Raw genomic sequence first — 21,459 nt, 5'->3', positions numbered from 1 at the left:
GCAGATTCCCAGTTTATTTGGCTTCTCCTTTGTTGAGATGTGGGTTAAAGGTTGGCTGAGGGGTACTCGATCGTAGGCCTACTGCCCAGTCTTAGGTATCCACGTAAAGCATATCACATGCTGTATTCATTGGATAATCTTGATCGCCATAAGCAAGCGGATTTGGTTACGTCTGGTACGTGTTTCAGGGTCTTGGTGGCAGTGGTGAAGTACCTTTTTGTCAGGATTTAAGCATAAAAAAAGTGAAATGTTTCTCGGGCATCGGCGCGTCACTTATATTTGTGCGCGTAACAGTTTTTATTGCCATTTAAAAATGATTTTGACTTATCTGAGTCCCGATCATCCATTTGTAAACTATACGATTGCGTACTTACAGGAACGAGTGTGACAGAATGTACAACTCCTCAACACGTGCTGAACTACGGAAGATGTATTTCTGAGAGAAAAAAATGGAAATGTGCTCCTCCCTCGTCACTGTTATTTTCTATCAAAAATTGAAAAAAAAACCCCAAAGTCTTACCGCCCACGTCATTTTTGAAAAAAATGTGCCCGGGAAACATTTAATTTTTTTTGGCAATCTAAAGTGTTACTGATATCTTAACTGAGGAATGGAACCCTGCAACGATGCTCATCAAGACTATTCCTTGTATCGTCGTGACTTGACGAAACGGTGTATTGGCAGGGCCAGATTACAAGTTAACTTGGGCGATAATATAGCGCAATAAGAACACTACGACTGTATAAAGATGAATTTCATTTTGCAATGAAATGTCCAGCTTTAGCAAGCTTACAATCTAAGTACCTTCCGTCTGTCCGCACATTCTATAATAAAAAAACTAGTTTCAACAACCTACGTCTAATGATACAAGCGTTATTTGTGAAGTTACAACTTTATATTCACTATGCACTACGTCTGAGACGTCAAAGTTCTTTGCTTGAAACTTCCAACCTGCTAGTAGTAACATCTGTAGGAGGACACACATGCCGATAAAACAAATGGAATTGATTTGATTTGTAACATTTTCCCATCGCCTGTAATCCAGTGATGTTTATACACATTGAGATACCTATCTGCACTACTGTTTCACTAGGTAACCTCGCAGTTGCGAGCTTAATTCAACCTGAATTTAATCCAACAACGATGTGACTGAAACTGACATTAATTTTCTCAAACACAAACTAATCACCAACTAACATGACATTTATGTCGGAAAATATTTTTACATCAATCAGCATGCTTAAAATTCTGAAGAATAACCCCTTTGTTTTCTTCTTACTATGATGTACGTGTATGCAAGACCAACACTGTGTCATTCTTCTAGTCACTACAATAGCAATATCCAGTTCATCCAGCCAGCCTAACTGGAGCATGTGTATGTAGAATGGCAGTATGAAGTATGCCGGGAATTTTAGACAGACTTCCGTATTCATCACTATGGAGGAATAAAAGATAATATACTACAGCGCATTGTTTACATAAGATATCCATAACATAGATAGTGTTTGTCACAAAACTGTTGAAATGGCAAATATTAAAGTGTGAATAAATAAGCGCAGAGTGGATATTTATTGCACCTTTGTAAATTTACTAGAAGTTCAGAAAGGTGTACATTGAAATTTCGATGTAAACCGAGTCTCACTGCTTCGTGTATGAGTTTGTAATAGATATAACTGCAGAAAAACTATAACATGAGGTATATGCATGATAGAAACATTCACTATACGGTGTGTGTGAGTTCAGTGGTTATACTTTGAATGCTGAGAAAAAATTCTTACCTTTCCTCAATTCTCTCAATAGAATGGTGCATTCCCAGAGTGGACCCCTGCCTATAACGTAATACGGTGGAAGCTGTCTAATCCGGCACTCATTGGGACTGCGGAAACGTTTTAGACAATGTGCCGGATTGTAGATGTGATGATAAATGTACAAGCCATGGAACGGACATGGATTTTATGCCGTTGCCAACTTGCTGGATTAGACAGATACCGGTTTTGACAGCTTCTACTGTAATCAAATTCAGGGTCCCACCTGGTAGGGGCCAGTGAGGGTCATGATACAAACTGTCAAAACAAAGAGTTGATCTACTACCGTGACTAAAAGACTAGGGGAAGAATACTAACGCTGTTAGCAAAATGATAAGGCTAAATGAAAATGATGTTTCTCGGGCATCACTTTTATTTGCGCCAGAAACAATTTTTTATTGACATTAAAAACTGACCTGGCCACGTCAAGATCATCTTTTTGTCCACTATAAGAATGAGCGTCTGTAAGAACGAGTGTTACTGAATCTATAACTCATTAACACCTGCTAAACTTCCCGAGCTGTATTTCTGAGACAAAAATTGAAAATGTGTTTCTCCCTATTTTTTCTATCAAAAAATTCAAACCAGTACGTCTTACCGCCCTCGTCACTTTTAAAAATATTTGTTTATGCAATCTTACTTGTGAGCACATAGTGAGTCTCATTATCGTTAATGATTTTGTGTAATAACAAAATGTCCCTCGCCGCAATTCCAGCGAGTGTTACAGCGAGTGTGTGCGTGTGTGTGTGCGCGCGCGCGTGTGTGTGCGTGAGTTCATGCGTGTGCATCCACGTGTTCTTGAGAAACACCTGGATGGTCATAAACATTTGGTGTTAAAGTAACTGCATGTGTCTGAAAGCTGTAGTGTTTATTTTGGCATGTACACACTTAAAGATATGGATCCGTGAAGATCAGAGAAAGAACAGGTTTTCAGCAACCAATGCATGCCACAAAAGGCGACGGGATCGGGTGGTCAAGCTCGCTGACTCGCTTGACACAAGTCATCGATTCGCATTAGCTCAGAGCGATGCTCATGCTGCTGATCACTGCATTGTCTGGTCTATTTACAGACCGCCGCCACAACAGCTAGAATATTTCTGAGTACGGTGTAAATTGCCAATTGCAAACCTTGCCAATCGCTATTATTGGTACTGGTCTTACCCACATCTAATACAAATCATTAATAGCGAATTGAAACTATAATCATTTGTTAAACAACATTAATCCTGATTTGGACAAATCCCGAGATCTAAATGTTTAACTTGCAAGATACAATAATTATTATGAGGATTCGCAATCTTAATTTCACTATTCGATTTACTTATTTGTTTAAAGTGAAATTCACCAGTAGGGTGTCACTGCAAACAGGCGTTAGAGTTTTATGTATACACCATCATTCAACTGGCAAGTACCCTGAAATCTTGCAAATAACGACACACTGGCATTCCTACCCGATGGCGTATTCACATCTCATAGTGACACAACTGCATTAAAATGTGATCATCTACCCTGATCCGACCCAGCACACAAATTTTGTCATGTGCTTGAGCTGAACATCAGGTCTCATCTTGTCTTGTCAATCTTGTCTCATATACTGGCACGTGATGTTTTAAGTTACATCAGTTGGTGACTTGGAAGTAGTGCGTGTCCTTATTGACAAAAGTATGGGTACAGTGTCCGGTCCAGTTGTTGAAAACAGACTATAGTGAATATGATTTTACGATTTTTATGATTTTTAGTAAAATCCAAAACGATCACGACTGGGTGCACTAGAAATTGGTTTCACACATATATAGCCATTTGGGTAATCGAACCATGTTTTTCAGCGTGACAAGCAAACGGTTTAACTGCAAGGCTGCCACACTGCTCCACTTCTCGCAGTGATGTGGATATTATTTTATTTTCATCACTATGGTGAATAAGCCAAGGTATGGTTGTTTTAAAAGACTGGAACTTGAAACCTAATCGTGTCCAACAGGGTTTCCAGCCGTCATAGGTTCCTGATGCACTGACGGAACGCAACTCTGCACAGCGAATGGCAGCGCCTGAGACGACTCATGGTCCTGATATAATTCCTTAGTTGATGTGAAACGTTTCAGGTTGTGTCGATGAATCTAGTTCGAATCCAGAAAAGATGCACCTCACTCCATCTTTGCTCCCTACCCCCATCACTTGTCTGACTTAATGGGTGAGTGAGTGACTTTAGTTTTACGCCGCTTTACCAATATTCCAGCCGTACACAAAGAGCCCATGTTGGGAATCGAATCCGGGTCTTCAGCGTGACCTGTGAACGCTTTAGCCGCTTTGCTACACCACCGCCCCTCAACTTAATGGGACCTGTGAAGTTTCGGGGTAGAGTAGGCCTTCACCAATCCATGCTTGCCATAAAAGACGACCATGCTTGTCGCAAGAGGCGACTAACCAGATCGGGTGGTAAGGCTCGCTGACATGGTTGACACATTCCATCGGTTCCCAATTGCGCAAATCGATGCTCATGCTTGTTGATCACAGGATTGTCTGGTCCAGAATCCATTATTCACAGACCGCCGCCATATAGCTGGAGTATTGTTGAGTGAGGCGTAAAACTAAACTCACTCACTCACTCGACTTAATGGAAACAGGAGACTGGTTGAAATGTTTGAATGTTGTATTTGCACGATAAGGATAAACAAACAGCACAGACAATGCAATAAATGTAACTATATTCTGCAGTTTCTAACAAGTATATAATGTAGTGACATGAACTCACAAAACACTTAACTAGTACCTGTAAATAATCCACTGAAATGTATATTGTAAATAGTTAAATACATAAATAAGGAGGCAAGATGGTATGTTGTTCGTTCATAACACTAAAGAGTACTGTTCCTCCGCTCCAACGCAGCGTAAACGGTGACTTGCAGCACAACACAGCCACAATGAGTATATTACGATGAAGACATATCTGAAAAGCACATATCGATATGAACTTGGTACTGTTCTTGTCAAGTGGGCGTAATAAACATAGAAAGCTATCTGTTCAGAATGTTTATACCACACCAAACGGCCAAGGACCCTCTGATTCTATGCTATAAATCATGCTTCATCTGTCATATCACGACTTCCGGTTTGAAAATAAATAGTTTCATTAACATTTTGTGATACTTCCACAGTGAAAATGTAAAACTAGCACAATATGGCTAACCGTATTTCCTCTATAAAGAGAAAAAAAGTGTTCCTTCACTTCTGTCTCAGTCTTACGTGGAGTTATTCACTGATATATTTCTTAGACATCAAAACATGACAGCTAACAGAAACCGGCTTTTAAATATAGGTGAAACACAATCCATAAATATTGTAAAGTAGGTAATGAGCACAATACGATTGATGAAAGCATATAACTGGCAGTGCTCACCGAACATTTCCAAAAGACATGCTAAAATACACCTTCTTAAATGCAATGAATATGAGAAGAGTATAAACAGGTTCTCGCCGATGAGACCAATATTTCCCGATTATCGACCAGTTCGACTCCCCGATGGGTGTAGTGGTGCCTCTGCTCCGGTCTTCAATGTTAATTCTACCTGGTAAGACATAGGGTGGCAACTGCATACTTGCCAGTGCCCAAACAAAATGGAACCACTGCTTACAACAAACTATTGATACAGTATTCTTTGGTTGAGCTGTAACCACGATGAGCAAACACCGCTAGATATCATTGTCTAAACTATATGGGACTTCAGTCATTTCATAATGTCATAATACTTTCACTCTTTTAAGACAATACTCTTCATTTTCTCAACTTGCGAGGTGAGGTTGTTCAGACGTTCTTTGAGCACTACGTTTTCTCTCCTGAGGTTGTCGGTGCCAAGGACGGGGCCGTCGTGGTCAATGACGGCTAAGTTAGGAGAGTACAGGTCCTGGTTCCGCGACATCTGCGCGTGAAGACCAGTCGAGTCCATGTGCAGGTTCCCCGTCATCCCTGATGATATGTTGTTGGGAGTCTGAGCTGCTTCCGGGCCGCCATTTTTGTTTCCCATGTTACTGATGATCACTTCTTGTTCGGATCGTTTGTTACGGATGGTGAGGTCAGCAGGGGAGGTAACTCCTTGCAGGTGGTTGACCGTTGAGTACATGGACTGTCCTTGAGACGTGTAATGGGCGTAATAGTCATACACATTCCGGGAGAAGTGGTTATCCGACTGCGATGTGTAACGTTGGTAGTTGTTGTTGTTATTGGTCTTGTCGTTGTAGCCGTTGCTGAGTCCTTGTAGTCGCTGGTTGTCGTTGTAGCCGTTGTGCTGGAAATGTTGTGCTGACGCTCCCCACGTCAGAGAAGGGTTATAAGGACCGTACGCGGAAGAGCCATGCGGCACGTGCGCAGACTCAGACCGCACGTTGTCCTCCGACATGCTTCGGTCGTGGTCGTCGCTGTCTGATTGCTCACCGCGTTTCCTGTCGACTTGGAGTGGTGATGACGGGACTGACAGTAAGGAGACTGGGTAGACGACGTCATCACAACCAACCCGACTACTGGCTTCCGCTGCAGCCTGTGCCGCCTTCACCTCCTGCATACACTGGGCACGTTCCTCTGGCGTCAAGAGGCTCTGCTCGGGGGGAATCCCAAACTTGGCCTTGATCAACGCAATTTCCTTCCGCAGCAGAGCGTTATCTTCTTCCAAGTAGCTCATCTTATGACGAATGTCAACTTCTAATTTCCTCTTGTTCTCGCGAGACCTTTTAGCGGCCAGATTGTTTCGCTTGCGTTTCTCCCAATATTTATCGTCCTTCTCCAGATCTGGGATGATACGCTTCGCTCGCCTTTGAACAACCTTTGGCATGAAGTGCGGACCATCCTGTGGTGGTGGTTCTGTCAACCAAGTGGCGCTGTCTGCCGCATATTGCTGGTGATGGGTCATGGTTGTCAGGGGAGACAACTCTGTCACGTTCAGTCTGCAATATAGCAAGCGTTAATCATTATAGTATGCCATTTGTGCGGTTCAAAGTACTGCTTGAAAGTATACTGAACAGGAAAAGAAACCCAAGTTTCGAAAAAAATGAAATCTGATAAAAGTAAGCGTTAATATTTTCCATTTAAAAACTTGACAAAAGTCAAAGTTGCATTTCTTTTGCTGCTCAGTATAACTCGGTAGGCAGGGTTCGGTGGGCAAGTGTTTCGGGATCCTAAAACTATCAAACCATCCTGAATAAGGATCCACAGAGCATTAACGCAAATAGCTGACACATTGTGTTGATGAGTTCTTTTAGAAAAGTCAACTTTTATTATTATTTAAAATAAAACAATTTAAATCGCCGTTTAGAAACAGTTATTATCTCTATGTCAATGCTAGTCGTGGTAGCGCCTCTTGCTGTGTTGCTCAGGGAGGTTTGAGTGTATTTGTGAGATATGTTGGTTGCAGCATGTCCGTCCTGGTGGTTGTTACAGTGTAATTATCACACCCTAAGGCTGTAACATCTGAATGTTCGTGTCCGTCGCCCTTAATGTCAGGTAGTAAGCAAACCACAATGGTTAATCTAAACCACCGCAGAGATGCTGACACAAATATAGCTAACACAGCCCATGCAAGTCTAGAAAATGTGGCCAGAGTAGAATACCAAAGTTTCATGAAAAGGAAGAAAGTCTGTGGGGTCGTCTTTATCATCTTTTGATAGGATGATTTAAGAAGTGATTTTATGAAAGATATGATATAGTTGTTAGACTATATTGTTAATCCTGCTCGACTACCACTAAAATTCAGTAACTCTCCACCGGAGGAAGTGGAAATATAATCAGGTTTGAGTCAACCAAAATGGCGTATATGCGCCGTACTTTGAGATCGATTCAGCATGTCCAAACAAGCCACGTAACCGACAATGTTGTAACGTGGACTGACGGCCGATTCCTAATTAGTAGGGTGCGTTGAAGTAATTATTCCACGTACGTGGCGATTGGGCAGCGACCCGATCACTGGTATGTAGATAGTGTGGCTTGACCTCTGGCTGGCTGAACACCAAGTCTACCAACAATACCTCGCATCACAATAGGAACTGGAGTATTCCTGTTCTTCCTCATCTGGACTTCTTTCTGATTTCGACTATAGTGTTCCCACTATTTGCTATCAGTAACACGAGCTAACAGTAATACGAAAATCATCGTTACGTGAAATGGCAATGTCGATATTAAACAAGCTGTTTTGGCTTCTGTCAAGAAACGTGTCGTACAATCACAACACTACTGTTTATGGACTTTTGGTCTGAAAAGCCGAATTTATCTTCCTGCATTGCTTGACAAGCAGTGTCTACATGGTAGACCCAATTCTCCTGCTAGTATAACGCGCACAACCATACCTTCAAGCATTATTTGACAAGCATCGTCTAATGCAACATATGTCATATTTGGGATGTCACTTTCTTAGTAAAGTACAAATTCTTGTACTTTTTGGACTTTGAGGGTGTGGGTTCGAATCCCGGATGTACTTTACTAAGAAAGTGACATCCAAAATATGACATATGTTGCATATGACCACTTTCTAAATGGCATCGTGCAATCAAAATAGTATCTACATGGTAGACTTAATTCCGCAGATAGTATAACGCGCACAATAATATCTTCAAGCACTGTTTGGCAAGCAGTGTCCACAAGGTAGGCTTAATTCTGAAGCTAGTATAACCCAAACAACCGTTGTAACGACTGCCCGTGGCCACTGATTAACAGATCTATACACAGTCATGAGGACTAGTGTCCAACGTATGTGCCAAGTGTATTTTCTTGACACTCAGAGCACACGCACCGTTTCCTGAACTACATTACATGCACATATATGAACCTTCCACACTACCATCTCTGCAATGCGAAATACCCAAGTGAAGCAATTCTAGAATCTCCCCAGGTCCAGGCACTCTGAATTCAAATTTGTCAACTTTTTTCCTGTCAAAATAAGGCACAATGTTAATCTGTATGGAAAACCAAGATGATTATTCGCAAATTCGGTAAAGAAGGCAGATTAACGAATAATAGCTGCTCCACTAAAGTCTTTATATGCTGATATGAGTGAGTGAGTGGGTGAGTGGGTGAGTGAGTGAGACAAAGGTGACTTCGCAATACGAACCTAGTCGTACACCACACATAATCATTCACACTTACCCTTAAAATATTGATTTTGTTATATTTAACCATGACAGTGTTACATGTCGTATGAAAACAGAACGGGTTTGTCCAAGGCGACTGACGCCGCGAACAGCCGACAGCTGTGTCCCTGTGTGCGCCAACAGGCGAGTGTTATGTAACTTTTCTCCCCATCAATATACAATTTCCCCCCATTGTGGTCGTTATTGTATCTGTTTTCCATGAACTGTCGGACTAATGACCACATGGCCAGAATCAATACAATTATGTCACAAATATGTCCAGAACAGGCCGCGAACAAAAGTTAATCTGACTCGTTAGCCCCCAGGTCGTTTGACAAGCAATTACACTCTCAAATACATATTCCGTCACGTCAGGCCCCTGTTTGTGTGGCATGTGACAGAATGTCTTGAGTAACCCCTCTGTGTTGGGGTGTAAAGGTCTTTCATAAGGCTGCAACCCGACCTACACTGAGAGTAATCATCCGTACCCGTTCTCTACTGATTTTGGTAAAAAACTATGAATCCGTCACAAAAACAGCTGGCAAGAAATACTTTATGCATGCGTTAAAAAGTTATAACGGATCTGTCAAATAGTATCAAAACATAATGCTGTCATATAATAAAAAAACCCAAATTACTGAACGGAGTGAAGTATTAGCATCTAAACTTCGTCAAGATGAACATACAACTCTAAAGTTTCGTTACTGTATTATATATCTTGTATTTGTTTGTAATGTAAACGACAGAGAATAACTTATAGCAAACTACGTTTTTACATACGCGACGTATTTATATAATAGACATTCGAGGATAAATTTGTCCAAAAATCTATTATGTACATATTTGAGTAATGCTAACCAACCCATATTCAGAAAATAAGTATTAACCGTCGCCATGGGCAACGGCTTACACATTTAGTAAGAGCTAAAACACCGCAACAATGGAAATAAATGGCGAGGGGGAAATTAGCTCATGCGCGAACAACAGGGGAGGTAAATATGCCCTTGTCGCGACCCGAACACCATGTCGTCAGGTTTTCATTCCAGCTAAACTCCCTGATCATGGTATGTAATTAGCACGGCTTACTGCGCGTGTTTGGGGGCGCGTAACCCAACAATAAAATTCCACAAAGTAAACGATTCGTGTTGGTAAATTATAACCTAAGTGACGCAGGCTGGCTACAAAATGGTTATCATGGGTAAACAATGTGGGTGGAATTGCTCAGAAGGGTTTCTGGGAAAATTCATTTAGAGCGAATGTTAGTCATTACTTCCACATGGTGGTTGAAGCAGCCTGTTATGTAACTACTCTAGAGGGGGATATGGTTGATGGTACCTAGTTGATGACAAGCTGACCAGAGTCACATTACAACTTCTGCTTAACAGCTTTATTGCGCAGGGCTCTTTTGGAAGTTTACGTCGTTAACAGACTAAATGATTCTTTCAATGTTAACAAGCAAACGAAAGCTACACCAAAACGTCGCTCTATACAAAAAGAAAGGAGTCTCCATGCTTAATGTTGCAATGTTCGTGATCGGGTCATATCTGGATGTTCAATGTGCCATTCGGCTTATAAACACGGTGATACCAATACAGAGATATTCAGAGTTCTCAGAAACTCTGGGAACTGATTATAATGCCTCATTTGTTAAGAGTGCGAGCTTCCTTCGGTTTGGGATATGCCTGTTTTGGCTGTAAAATTCCCAGAAGATATCCCCACACCAACAAAAAAATCTCTGCAATGGGTATATTTTTAGAAACATTGTTAGTATTCATTACAGATATGTTTAAAGTTTTATATCGGATATCATCGCCCGAAACATCACAGTCACAGACAAACAGTGCATGTGCCTCATCTTAGAACGGGGTTGCAAAAAGAAACCTTTTTCTATCAGCCGCTGGTTCATTTTCATATTTACCATCTGTAATTCTAATCGAATTTTATCAGAACAAAACGTATGCAGACATGCAGGTTCCAGGTTCCAGGTTCCAGGAGTTTTTAATTTCAACAGAACACTCTTTCTTTCACTTTCCATACAACGTTCCCATATATGTCACGTGCTTTTACCATTTTCGCCACTTTGTAATCATGGAGCTTTCAGTTTAATTCCCAAATTCTAATTTTAAGGTTGTTTTTACCAGTTTACTAGCCCACCAATTACATATTAATCAATCTGTCTCGGTAAATGTTCGCACCGACATCATTGCCCGGCTTGTCCACCATCTTACCGAATGAGCTGAGTTGCATCAACTACACATGCATCTAACGTAGATACTTGGCTAAGAAGAATTGTAAACCAAAGTATAACATTTCCATAAGAATTGTTGCGCCATGTGTAACACTTCATCTACTGATGCACCAAGTATAACATTTCCATGAATTGTTGCACCAAGTGTAAAACTTCGTTTACTGATGCATCAAGTATAACATTTCCATGAATTGTTGCACCAAATGTAACACTTCGTTTACTGATGCATCAAGTATAACATTTCCATCATTTCCACATGAATTCTGCAATGCCATTTTGTTATAGCCATACAAATTAGACTAAACAGTCTTTTCACAGTTTCTGCAAAATCAGTTAACGAAGCCTATGGCTCAGAGACAGATTTTACTTGTTAAAGACGGGTGACACATTCCTTTGCGAAAAACGCTGAAATGCCAGGGGGTGAAATTTTAAGTTATCGCGACATGATGGATAAGGGATCATTCCCCGGCGCTAATAAGGAAAAAATATGGGAAAGATTCCAGTTGAAAAACACACATGTATTGATAATTAACTGAAGGTCAGAAAGGCCTGCAAATATTTGAAACTGCCGGCCCGGTAGAATAACAACCGGCCCTGGGCCTCCGGACAGGCTATTACATCGAACGCTGGTACCAAATGTCAAACATATGTTGCGCTTCTTTCTTCCTATCCGAAGAATATGTAAAGATAATCTTTCCGGACCATATAAGTGAGTGAGTGAGTGAATCAGTGAGTGAATCAGTGAGTGGGTGGGTGAGTGAGTGAGACGAGTGAGTGAGTCTAGTTTTACGCCGCTTTTAGTAGCATATTCCAGCAATGTCATGCTATGGGGGACATCAGAAATGGGCCATGATTGCAGACAATTTGCAAACTTGTATTGACTAATGATGATATGTGTGATACCAAATGACACACTGATGAAACTGGACGATCATCCAAAATCATTCTTCCAAAATTAGCAGTGTGTGACAAAAGAATTGGAACAAACAGGAAACTTTGTATTAACTCAATAATGAGAATACCAAGTGTTGAGCTTCAGTTTCCAAATTTTAAATAATGTGTATCTGGTATCTTAAATATCATATGCATAGCTGAGCAATGTTTGGTCCAGAGGCATCAGTAATGTCATTTGATTGCGACCAATGACAACCAATGACATCGTGATGGCGATATTATCCAGCTTCATTGAATCAATAGCACCTCGCCAGTTTCGTTATAATGACGTAATACAGGTTTCAGAGCAGCACGGGAGTCATTGGTTCTCTATGTGAAAGAAATCAGTTTGTTGCCATTTGATCCATCTTCCCTTGATTAACTTAAAGTGAACGGCTACACTATTGTCTGAAAATATTGATCTGACGTTCATGTGTCTGAGGGAGTGAGCAAGTTTAGTTTTTGGCCACTTTTCCAGCAACTCCAGAATTAGGCTTCACACATTGTATCTATGTTGGGTTGATGTATCATTTGAAAGCATGTCATATAACATGTGTTGTAAATCAAGAAATGACAATAGAAGAGAATAAAAATATCTTTCATGCGTGGGTATACGTTTGGTTTTTGAAAAACGTAAATATTCGGCAGTAAAACACATGCATAACTAATGATAGTGAGGAGAAAACGATGACACGACATACTTCCGTCAAATTGACTATTGCAGACTTACTTCAAACGTAGGTTCGAAGTTGTACCGCACGTTTGTATGGATGACCATGTTACTACATTCGACGACTTCTTCTGTGGTATCTACCAATCTCTCTCAACCAGGGGATTGAGTGAGTTTAGTTTTAGGCCGCACTCAGCAATATTCCAGCTATATGGCGGCAGTCTGTAAATAATCGTGTCTGGAGCACACTTTTTAATCGTCAATTCCTCAGTGTTATGACCAAATTTCAGTTGTAACGAACAAATATTTTCTGTCAGTATGACATATGCTTGTGTTCAACAATAACGATAGAATTTTTGTCTCCCATTAATAAAGTACTTCTGACACCTTTCACCTCTAAAAGCGAAACACCTAAATGAAGGGGTGCAGTTGGGGATTTAAAAGCATCTCAATATAAAATCACAAAGTTTTACCTGTTTAAGGCTCAATAATACTATTTTCCCTGTATGAATCTGCCCTTTTAAACTGATATAAACCATTCATAGAATCAAGGAAACAGGGTTTGAAGTTACAGTATCTTTTACAAAGGGTTCTGCTCAGCTGTTTGCCTGGGTGGTATCTATATTCACTAAGGGCATGTATGTATTTAGTACCGATCTCATTCCAAACTGCTTCAATGTGCTACACATGGTCTCTGGAGGTGTAGATAGAGTTCCCTTACATCACCAATAACTGAGATCTGATATCAAAGGAGACCTGTTTGTTCGCATCCTTCTAGTGTATCTGATCTCACTGGCGCACTTCTCGGGTTCTGGCGGTTAATTACCGGTAATTAAGTCTTGGAGGAAAACGGTGTTAACAATTAGAACACGTCAAATGAAGGTATACTTCATCTGAACTCTAGTCGGGTAACACCAGTATCGTATTAGTGAATCCCTGTCATCCACGCTCGCCTTCCGCAGGCAAAGTACCAAAGATCTGCGAAAAGCGAATCACGTTAATGAAAGATGCATAAGTATATTTCTGTTGTGAAAGTCACGGATACATATACATACTTGTCTACGTAGTGGCAGTGATGGATTTGTGAGACATCTAACAACAATTTGATTAGACCTATCTGTGACGTGAAATTCATTTTATTGTGATTAAAATGTTTTGTTTTCTTCGCTATTTTAACGTACTTCTCGTGTGTTCAACTGGTAACTGATCCTATTTTATTAAGGGGCCATCTTTATTCCCTCGACAAATCTCTTTCTGACCAAATGCTTGGCTCATTTTAATTATTTCATATATTTCATGAACATTTCATATACATTACAATTCACTACTTCAAGAGAAATATTACATCAAAGATAAAATGTTGTATGAGGGACAAATATTCTCTTACCAATCACCAGAATTTCGATACTGGTTCTCAAGTACATGTACTAAATTCTTGCTTATATGTACTATATGCCTGCTTAAAGAAACTGGCCCTCTATAAAGGAAACTTGTCACCCATGCAGAAAGGGAGACTACGCTTAGTCTCTGAATATATATAATTTTGAAATAAATTGAAAAGAAGCCCCAGTGGGGTGAGAGATTTAGAACCTTAGGAAAGCTAGAATTGATTCATATAGGGCTTTTGCACTAGAGAAAGGGTTGAACTGAAGCGAAAATAATGCGGTTCAGGGACTGCGAGACAAATGAGTAGAGAGGATTTGTAAAAATATCCCCATGAATTATAATTTTTTTTCATGGAACAACCCCTCCCCCACAAAAAACAAACAAACAAAAAAGAACGTTGTAATTTTTTTCCAACATTGTTTAGATTCAACGGAATATGAAGTGGTCGATCCCTAAATCTTATAAAAACATTTTAATGAAACAAAATCTAAAAAAAATCATATTTGCTTAGCTTGACCATTTTTTCCAACATTGTTTAGATTCAACGGAATATGAAGTGGTCGATCCCTAAATCTTATAAAAACATTTTAATGAAACAAAATCTCAAAAAAATCATATTTGCTTAGCTTGACCATTTTGTAAACAACATGACATTTGACAATGTCTACAAGAAACACTGCACTTCTGTATTATGAAGATACCTGCACTGTACCGTAATACTGAGATAAAGTCTGTAAATATAATTAATTATGTAAATAATAAAAAAAAACATGAAAAAACCTAAATAATTAACTGTGGTGGAAATTCCCCGTGCTGGCCATCTGCAATTGTGAACTATTATGTACACCATGACAGGTCATTTTTTTAGTGGTCCATAACAGTGATTTGATATGTCTAAAAACATATTTCCCCGTTCTATATACGTGTCCCCATAAAGTTGCTACCCCCTCCCAGCTTGCCGTCACTGTTGCCCCAGTCTTTACTATTTACCTGAGAATAATCGCCTTACAATCTTAATCGGATCGCAAACAATAGTATGGTATACACATCGTCAACTACATCAGATTTAGAGATTCTCTGAGGGTCATAAAAAGGCCACAGTTTTTTCACAGGGCCGTTTTGTGAATGAGGAGAAAGCTGCTTTTAAGATGCCTATTGTATGTCCTATGTATAGCATGGTCATCTAATATAGCCAATATTGAAATCTATTGTTGTCATGTATAGAAGCTCTGCAGCAGGCTCCGGGGCAGATTTCAATGATGATGGCAAAATCGTATCGCTCCGCCATAACTCCACGCACTGTCCAAAGCGCTACCCAACGTACATTGTACATTCAACAACACAGGGTGTATGTACAAACCGTGTTGGGAGCAGATCTATTGATGAACCGTTGTGTTTATACTGCTTCTTTTCGAAAGAAACTTACCCGGGATTTTAAAAGAAATCATCTCAATGCTGTTCAAACACAAAGAACAGTTTTCTTTGAAAACAATAATCGTCTTACAAAGAATATTATGCCTATGCTAAAAGGATAATATGATAATGTGCATCATACCTTTCATAATGCACAGTAATGCATATATTTCACATCAATGGAGTGCTGACATTCATCATCAGCATCAATAAATTAGAATTCAATCCTAATCCTATATTATCAGTTCGTGGAGCTGTTTAAAGCACACGTTTTCTGTTTGAATCCTTCAGAATATTTTTAGCAATTTCTTAGCATAATATTTTCTTACTTCGTGCTCTGGGGTATTTTTCTTTATGACAAATTCAAGAAAATAAAAATAGGACAAATTGCTATGGATAACAACTTCTTTATTGCGTGAGTGCGACGTTCGATACAGATTCTTGTACTGTTGTCATCCTATGCGCACATACGCAATAAAGAAGTTGTTGTCCATAGCAATATGTCCCATTTGTACACCTCAGCTTCTAAAATGCCACTCAAACAAGAAATTCAAGAAAAACTTCAACGCCAAATACGATCCATTAAGAACAATAATAAAAATGGCTTAAATCCCAGCAACATGAAGAATGCTTGAATCATCAATGCATGATTTGTCAACGTGTATAAACACGATCGACCCAAAAGTGAGATGATGACAAGGGTTCGCCCTAGACATATATATTTGGCGCTCAGGGCGATTCTCCAATTTTTTGGGAGTCAACATCTAAATTTGGGGGTCAAGCAATTTACAAAGATAATCGATCTTCAACTAATGATGTCTTTTCTTTTTCACGAATATGCATCAAAGCCTGAATTCTAAAGAATTATCGTGTGTACTTTCTAATCACTTTGAAATGAGAAATCAACCAATTGCATTATTACCTATAGAACTGTTTGGTTTTGATTAGTGATTTCATTACATCGGAAACGAGGCAGCGTTTTGTGCGTATTTTCACTGTACACTGCCTCATATACGCAGGTTTTCCGCGTCAAGGAGAACCCTTTGATGATGATGATGATGATGGTGTTGGTGGTGTTGGTTGTGTTGGATGTTGTCGGTAAGAAGAAAGATGTGGTCCAGGGGTGTTTCGTGGAATTATCAGGTAGTTTATGTAGGCAGCAGGGAGCATGGGGTTATAGGTGACGACCCCAGTGTTGTGGGATAACGGTAGGTCTGACATACATGGGGTGGGGATGGTGTTGTGAGATAATATGGTGGGGTGCGAGGAATCTCGAGCAAATATACTTACGATATGTTGTGTAGATATTTTTTGTATATCAGCCTGGTAATGTTTTGGTGAAGCGATTTTTTAAGATAGCTTTATGTCTTTGGAAGGTTATAATGAAACTTCGTTGTATATCAGAATACTTCTGACTCATTTGGCGCTTCATGTTAAACGTCAATAGATAAATGCCCCAAAAGTAACCACTAACTCTGTTCATGGTATATTCTGTTTTTGACTGTGAAAACATTTCTCTCTGCGAATGGCCCTACAAACTAAACTGCCAATCAGACTAGTCCAAAATATGTTATTAACTTTAATTCAAGTCTTTTTGTGGTATTTTATTCTTTCGTTCGGTATTACGTTCATTGGAGAGAGAGAGAGAAAAATAGATTCCGTTTCATTCTTTTAATTTGTCGGGACTCTTTGATCAGACTGACGAGAAAGTAAAGGTTTTCGTCTTACCGTATCTGACAGAGTACATCCTATATTTCCCGTTACTTCACAGACTAAAGCGTCTCTGTGAACCCGGGACCGTTTATGAGACACAACAGGATCTTTTGCGATCTCTCTGCCCAAAATATCTTTCGTCAGGTTTTATTACTCATTTAATGAATTCAAAGGCAAGCTATAGCCGTCATTGTAGACACCTTATCCGCAGATAGTGTACGACTTTACTCCGCTTTAAAATATATTGTAGCCTAATCTTGGAATGGAACCTTTTTAATTGCTTGCATGCACATTACACATTCAGAAGATGCCCTGGCGTTTAGAGTCCTATTGAACAACAGACGCATGTATTGTGGTATATCTGAATCTAGCTGGATCATTTGCACATGCATAGACGAATCGGTTTGTTTCGGTAAATGAATTCATCAATATCATTATTCAGTTACGCAGACAGAATAAACATAAACACTTACGTGAAAAAGATAAAGCATTGTGCCGAGTGTTGAATATACTTAAAACATAGAATGCTGTACTTCTGACAATGATAATTTTATGTAAACATAAAACGCAAACGCCAGAAACAGAAACAGCGGGTGTATAAGGTAAACAGCTGTGGAACCTGTGTGGAAGGCTAACTGAAAATCAGTAACGATATACACAAGTTGTTCACAAAACTTGGGCCTCAGAAATTAACACTCATTCAAATGTATCAACTATTATTTTGGAATCGTAAATATGACAATACCAAGTTGAAAGTTACAGTCATATGTTTTTTTCATTAAGATGCATGACTAAGATCAGGTTAAATTCCGAAAGAAAATGTTTTTATTTGTAGTATTTGTGTGTCTGGCATTAAATGCCAAGTAGTCATTTATATCACTATCGTATCGGGTAAGTACCGTTGTGTCTTACCTCAAGAGGAACACACTAATTCATTGCAAGTTTGTCGTCCTAAATACCTGTGCGCATATGTAACTTGTCTACAAGAAAGTATTATGAAATAGCCATTACACCTATCATGCAAAATTACCCATGATATAATAGGCGTATGTGTAATATAAATATTGCTATTATCAAAACAAGTTATCGAAGTATAAAGAAAGCATTGAGGCTGTTAATTGACTGGTGAACACGATGACGAAACGCTTCACGTAATAATACTTACGTAGTTTGAGAACGCTTCCGAATTCTCGTACTATAACGATGACACAACGCTATTTGACAGCGATGATGTAAAAACAAAACAAACTCGGGGCAGCCATTCGGGGGGTAGAACAAGGGTCACCAGGAGGAGTTACGTAACCACATACGTAATGGGTAATAATTGCACTATCATGTGAAAACTCGTTACGTGATGGTTAGATAAATGCCATGCAATGTGGAAGTGATAAGGGACAGAAAGTACAGATAGGTATATATACTTACCACAGCGTTCCTCGCTCTTCTCAGCCCAGTGGTCAGCGTGCTGTGATGGTCACTTGAAACTGTACTGGTCAGTCGGTGTGCACTGCGCTTGGTGATTGGCTGGGCAGCTGGCTTGTTCAATGAAGCCGCGCAGTGGGAGCACGCGTTATAGGCGAATAGAGGACGCTTGTAGCTCGAATATGATTATTTTTTTTCCAAATGCGTAAATTGCGTATTCGGTATTATGTTTATATCAGGTATAAAAGTTGCAACTTTCTTCCGGATGTCTCGTGTTAAACAAAGGGTAAATTTGCAGTGGGTAGCCGTGCATGTAAAAAGCGGATCGCTCCTGCCACGAGGTATTGCATAATCGATTACGTAACAAGTAAATTACATATTTGACTTGAGGCAGTGTGATGTGGTAGTGCAATTGTAGTTATGCATGCGGGTCATGTTGATTTCAGACGACCGTGACAACCTCCACACAGCAGTATGGTGTTGGGCTGGGTTGACGAAATAGGACGATTTGGTGGATTTTGTGAGCACATTCATGCGAGCAGGTGACTACAATTGAATGACGTCAAACCACTTGTCGGTATCTGTCATATATTGTAACCCCTTCACGGACTGAGTGTTTCTTGAATGGGCGTAATCTAACGATTGTCCGTGAAGTCAGAGGACAATATGCAAAATAATATACTCTGCATGCGTTTCCTTTCTAGTGCAGGTGCACTGTATCGTCCTCTTTTCACGAATGTTTATGTTCTGCGAATCCATGTGAGAATCGATCAGCTGATTCATATTTTGTGCAGCCAGAGACTCTATGGAAAGACAATTACATAATGATATCTTTCAACAACATTATTTAATCAACAGTTTAATCCAAAGAGCCGTGCAAAAGGTATTCGGACACTTGAGGTCATTTCCGTAGACTTACATGTTACTTCATTGTAGTAAAGATATTTTCATGATGTGAGTTTAGAATGCCCCTTTGTCGAATTAGACAGGCACGTTTAAAATCATGTGTTCTGTGCACATAATTTCAGTTGAATTATGCGACCACGAAATGACTAATGGCATCACATTTATCAACTTACGCGTGGCCCCACAATGCACGATTCCATAGTTCACGGCACTGTACTTACGATGATTAAATTGTTGCTATTCGATAAATAAGCAACGGAAAATTAAACAGAAATTATGTGATTGTAAGTAATTCTCACCGGTGTGAAACATTTGACTTGTATCTTACGAACATTAGATCCAAGACATTTATTTATGCGAGACTAAATTGATATGTAAGCCTTTTGGAAATTAGGTCAAGTGTCCAAATACTTTTTGCATGATTCTGTAAGTATTCTTTAAACAGCGACTTGTGGGGTAGCTGAAACTCGCGAAATTCTTCAATAACAATTTACTTTTGGGAGAATGAAATTGATGTATTTTAATGTGTTTTACTTTTCTAATATATTGTTTGAACAGAAAAGAAAGGGTCAATTTTTTTTAACAACATATAATATCTAAACAACCCAAACAACGCGCGTAGCCATAGTTCAAGAAAGACGAACATATAATCGTTGAAGATAGTTGTACCCGAACTTCTCCCCAAATACAAACAATTAAAGGCATTTTGCAATTTATGTTTCTATTTTGTTTCTAATATCGGGCAAGTGGAGAGGGTGTTGTTTATTAAAGTACAGCGTAGCAATGACATCACCCCAGCCATCTGGTATAGCAAATTGTATATACATATTATACCTCATAAGTATAGTGTAATATTTAACATGAAATTTTGACATACACATTTAACATAACAATATTATTTACAATCTTGTATGTATAAATATTTCATAATCCGACTGTATGGTAAATTGTCGATAGCTTAATATATCAATATTCACGAAGAGGACATGTTTTCTGTCTGTGATAATCGTTCACCACTCCGTGAACCATAGTTGACGTTTCTTTATCGTTAACTCAGCATTGTTCCAACTCATTGAGGACGGGTGTATAGATGATTGTGAACTGACTAGCATGTCCTGTGGGTGATATCATGAGCGTCAAGCTTTACTGTTAAGGCACAATGATCTGCATAAATCAAATCAGCAATCCCATCAGTTGCACCAAGTAGTTCCCATGCACTGGTGATGTGAAGGAGGTGAAGTAATACTTGACTGTATGCAAGGTTTTTTTAAAACCAGAACAGTGTTTTTTTAGAGCCCCCAACCGCTCTTAAAGTACATTTACCTTCGTCTATTCCCACCACGGTCGCCTATTCACACAGATGTCCTATAGCCGACTCCTCAGTCTTAGCATGCCTAGTTACAGGACAAATTTGGAGCATATGCCACAAAGTGTCACTTCTGAAGTACAAGCGGTAGTGCGAGCACTTTTACAGAGTTGATCAAGTTCAACGGGAATGTTATCTCGCTGGTGTAAGTCGTGCATTTTGTTTTCCGCCTGATCTTTCACGCGACAGTTTGCACGTTACAGGTAACAGGTAAAGCAAACATGGATGGGCACTGAATCACATGTGTGCACATTATTGTACACATGTATCCATGAGTAGACAAAGATGATATGCCATGAGTATGCTTTTCACCTGGAACCTTTGCTCGTATAGGCGTCGTGTTAAATAAATAAATAAATAAATAAATAAATAAATAAATAAATAAATAAATAAATAAATAAATAAATAAATAAATAAATAAATAAATAAATAAATAAATAAATAAATGTGTTCTGTGTCATTTGCCTACTGAAGATTATCACCAGTCTATAC

General features: G+C 39.4%; 1 protein-coding gene across 1 annotated transcript; it reads right to left on the bottom strand.

The window, feature by feature from the left end:
* Positions 1 to 4,432: 4,432 nt before the first annotated feature.
* LOC137297134 (nuclear factor interleukin-3-regulated protein-like) lies at positions 4,433 to 19,038 on the bottom strand. The gene is made up of 2 exons (XM_067829146.1): positions 18,699 to 19,038; positions 4,433 to 6,735 (listed from the first exon to the last, which is right to left on the bottom strand). The coding sequence occupies exon 2, from the start codon at positions 6,699 to 6,701 to the stop codon at positions 5,550 to 5,552; it is 1,152 nt and encodes a 383-aa protein (XP_067685247.1). The 5' UTR covers positions 6,702 to 6,735; positions 18,699 to 19,038; the 3' UTR covers positions 4,433 to 5,549.
* Between the last annotated feature and the right edge of the window lie 2,421 nt (positions 19,039 to 21,459).

The sequence above is a fragment of the Haliotis asinina genome, chromosome 9, assembly GCF_037392515.1.
Source record: "Haliotis asinina isolate JCU_RB_2024 chromosome 9, JCU_Hal_asi_v2, whole genome shotgun sequence".
In the NCBI taxonomy this organism is placed as follows: Eukaryota; Metazoa; Mollusca; class Gastropoda; order Lepetellida; family Haliotidae; genus Haliotis; species Haliotis asinina.
The sequence above is the reverse complement of the archived record's forward strand: the minus strand, read 5'-3'. Positions and strand labels throughout refer to the sequence as shown.